Source organism: Macrobrachium nipponense, chromosome 23 (genome assembly GCF_015104395.2).
Source record: "Macrobrachium nipponense isolate FS-2020 chromosome 23, ASM1510439v2, whole genome shotgun sequence".
NCBI classification, from domain to species: domain Eukaryota; kingdom Metazoa; phylum Arthropoda; class Malacostraca; order Decapoda; family Palaemonidae; genus Macrobrachium; species Macrobrachium nipponense.
Window position 1 is genome coordinate 71237330 of NC_061090.1, and position 2500 is coordinate 71239829.

The following is a 2500-nucleotide window of genomic DNA, read 5'->3' on the forward strand; positions in this document are numbered from 1 at the left end:
TGACCTTTGTATGAAATGCCTTTAACGGGATTTTCAGTTACAGCTTTAATTTTCTTGTATCCATAACTATTACAAATAGTCTAAACGTTTTGCTTAGGAAGAATACTGAGGTTTGAGGATGGATCACAATATCAGTCATTATTGTTTGTGATTTCTTTATATGATCTATCAAACACTTGAACTCTGCCAGGACTGCCAGCTTCGTATTTAGAAACTGCTTCATTCCACTGGCCTATTTAGAATCAAATAGACTTTTCTTGTTTATCAATTACATATCACACACCAGTAACAAAACATGAGGTAAACACGCGTGTGCGTTAAGACTAACTTTAAGGCTTGCAAATGCCCAAATGAATGTAATACTTCTTTTGGACACGTTCTTCAGAATTTATTCCTCTTTATGTTTTAATTTGCAAAAAACATGAACCACCATCAACTGCGCTCTGCTCGTGAGGAAGGACCAACAGGCAGTCAACGGAGTCGTCCATTTGATTGACAGCGTCCTCGACCCTAATGTTGGCATATTGCAAAATGTTGCAGATATGGTTCTTAATGTGAGTATACGCTGAAATTCAAGTCTCATTTGAATTTTAAAAAAGAATTTGAGGGTAAATTCATAATGGAAATAGAAAATAAGTTTGTGTATTGCTCTCAAAACAATTAATTAGATGTATATAGCTTTTATAGGCCAAATAATGTTGGAGTTGAGACACAGACCACAAGCAAATTTTGTGCTAAATCCAAATGTTCTCTCAAACATTAATTTGATGTATATAGATTCAAAGGCCAAATAATGTTGGAATGAGACACAGACCAAACCAAATTTTGCCATAAATCCAAATCTGGAATGTCAACATTACAAGCACAGATGTTCCTCAAGGTTTCACCGGTGACTCTAACTCTAGCAATGAGTCCCCCCACTGGAAAATTTGCAATTACAATTGGCTGACAATTCCTACCGCTCCCAGGATGGTCGATTTTCCGTTTTGGCTGAGATCCTGGAAAAGAGCGGTTACATCAACGTCCTGAGAACACTCCAGGAGTCCATCACCATTTTGGCACCGTCGGATGAGGCCTTCCAGAAGCTTCCAGAATCCAGGAGGAAAAAAAAATCATTAATGATCGAGAGGCACCAGGCTGGGAGGGTAATACCTGGATTTTTTATATAGTATTTTTATTCTTTCAAGAAAAAATGATTTTGGTTTATGGTTAGTTTGGAGAGATGGATAGGTAAAAGCATTTAGTAGAAAAGATCTTGCTGGTTTCTTTGCCTTTGCTTTTTACAAGTATGTTTAGACTGTATGAATATTCAGTTTTGGGCTGTCTCTAAAGATCAATTGCATATCATCCAAATGACAAAAAAAAAAATGTTTTATTTATTTCTTATCTATTGATAATTTATTTTTCTCTTTTTTATTTAGTGAGAGCCCTTCTTCCCAGATTTCCCTTTACTTCCTCTTACTTCTTCCTAATGAGCACCATATTCTTTGGAGGCCTGAATGTCAAGTCAATGCCCACTGTGGCCTTCTTCCATATGAATTGGGTTCATCCTCTGACTAATAATAATAACAATAATATGTTTTATTAAAGGAAATTGCTGCCTCAGCTGCATTAATTTCGTATAAGTCCTTCTCTGTTTTCCTAATTATGAATTTTTCATTGTTGCTTAAATTGGTTAAGCAACAATGAAAATGCCATAATCAAGAAAATAGAAAGTACCTATATATAAGAATTAATGCAGCTGAGTCAGCAATTACTTTTAATAAAACATGTTTAAAAGAGGGTTTACTTCCAGCATACAATAATAATAATAAACAATAATAATAATAATAATATGAGGCCTATTCTCTTTAATCAGAAATACTGCTCTTTCACCCTCTGTAATTCTAAACTTAGCATGAATGAATCTTGGCCAGTTTCCATTGCAATTGTAATCTCAAGTTTCAAAGTCATTTGCAAAATGATCTTCCGTCCTCAGCACTCCTTCAGAACCACGTGATCCCACACGTCATTTGCGAGTCCGCCATCACCGGCGAGCACCGAGTCCGGACGATCTCGAACAACAAGCTGATGTTCAACTGCGACATTCAGGGAGCTTACGTCGAGAACACCAAACTTAGGGGCAACTTCAATCTGGGGAAGAACGGAATCATCCACATGATTGATGATGTCCTACTTCCTGATCGAGGTAAAGGAAACAGCTGTAGTACACGTATGCATACTTAATATACGTTCACACGCATAGATACACAAACACACCACACCACACACACCACACACACATATATATATATATATATGTGTGTGTGTGTGTGTGTGTGTGTGTGTGTGTGTGTGTGTTTATAACTGAATCCCGAAACTTGTAGGGCCTTTCTGTTTCTTCGTGGATTTTGTCTTTATTCATGCATACACACATTATATATATATATATATATACTATATATATATATATATATATATATATATATATATATATATATATGGAGCCGATAACAACGCC

The 2500-nt window shown here is 36.0% G+C and overlaps 1 protein-coding gene across 1 annotated transcript in view; it reads left to right on the forward strand.

The window, feature by feature from the left end:
* Positions 1 to 1192: 1192 nt before the first annotated feature.
* LOC135198131 (periostin-like) overlaps positions 1193 to 2500 on the forward strand; it is a 4061-nt gene continuing 2753 nt past the window's right edge. The window contains exons 1-2 of the mRNA XM_064225607.1: positions 1193 to 1208; positions 1979 to 2216. Coding sequence (XP_064081677.1) covers positions 1193 to 1208; positions 1979 to 2216 — 254 coding nt within the window. The remainder of the gene's footprint in view (positions 1209 to 1978; positions 2217 to 2500) is intronic.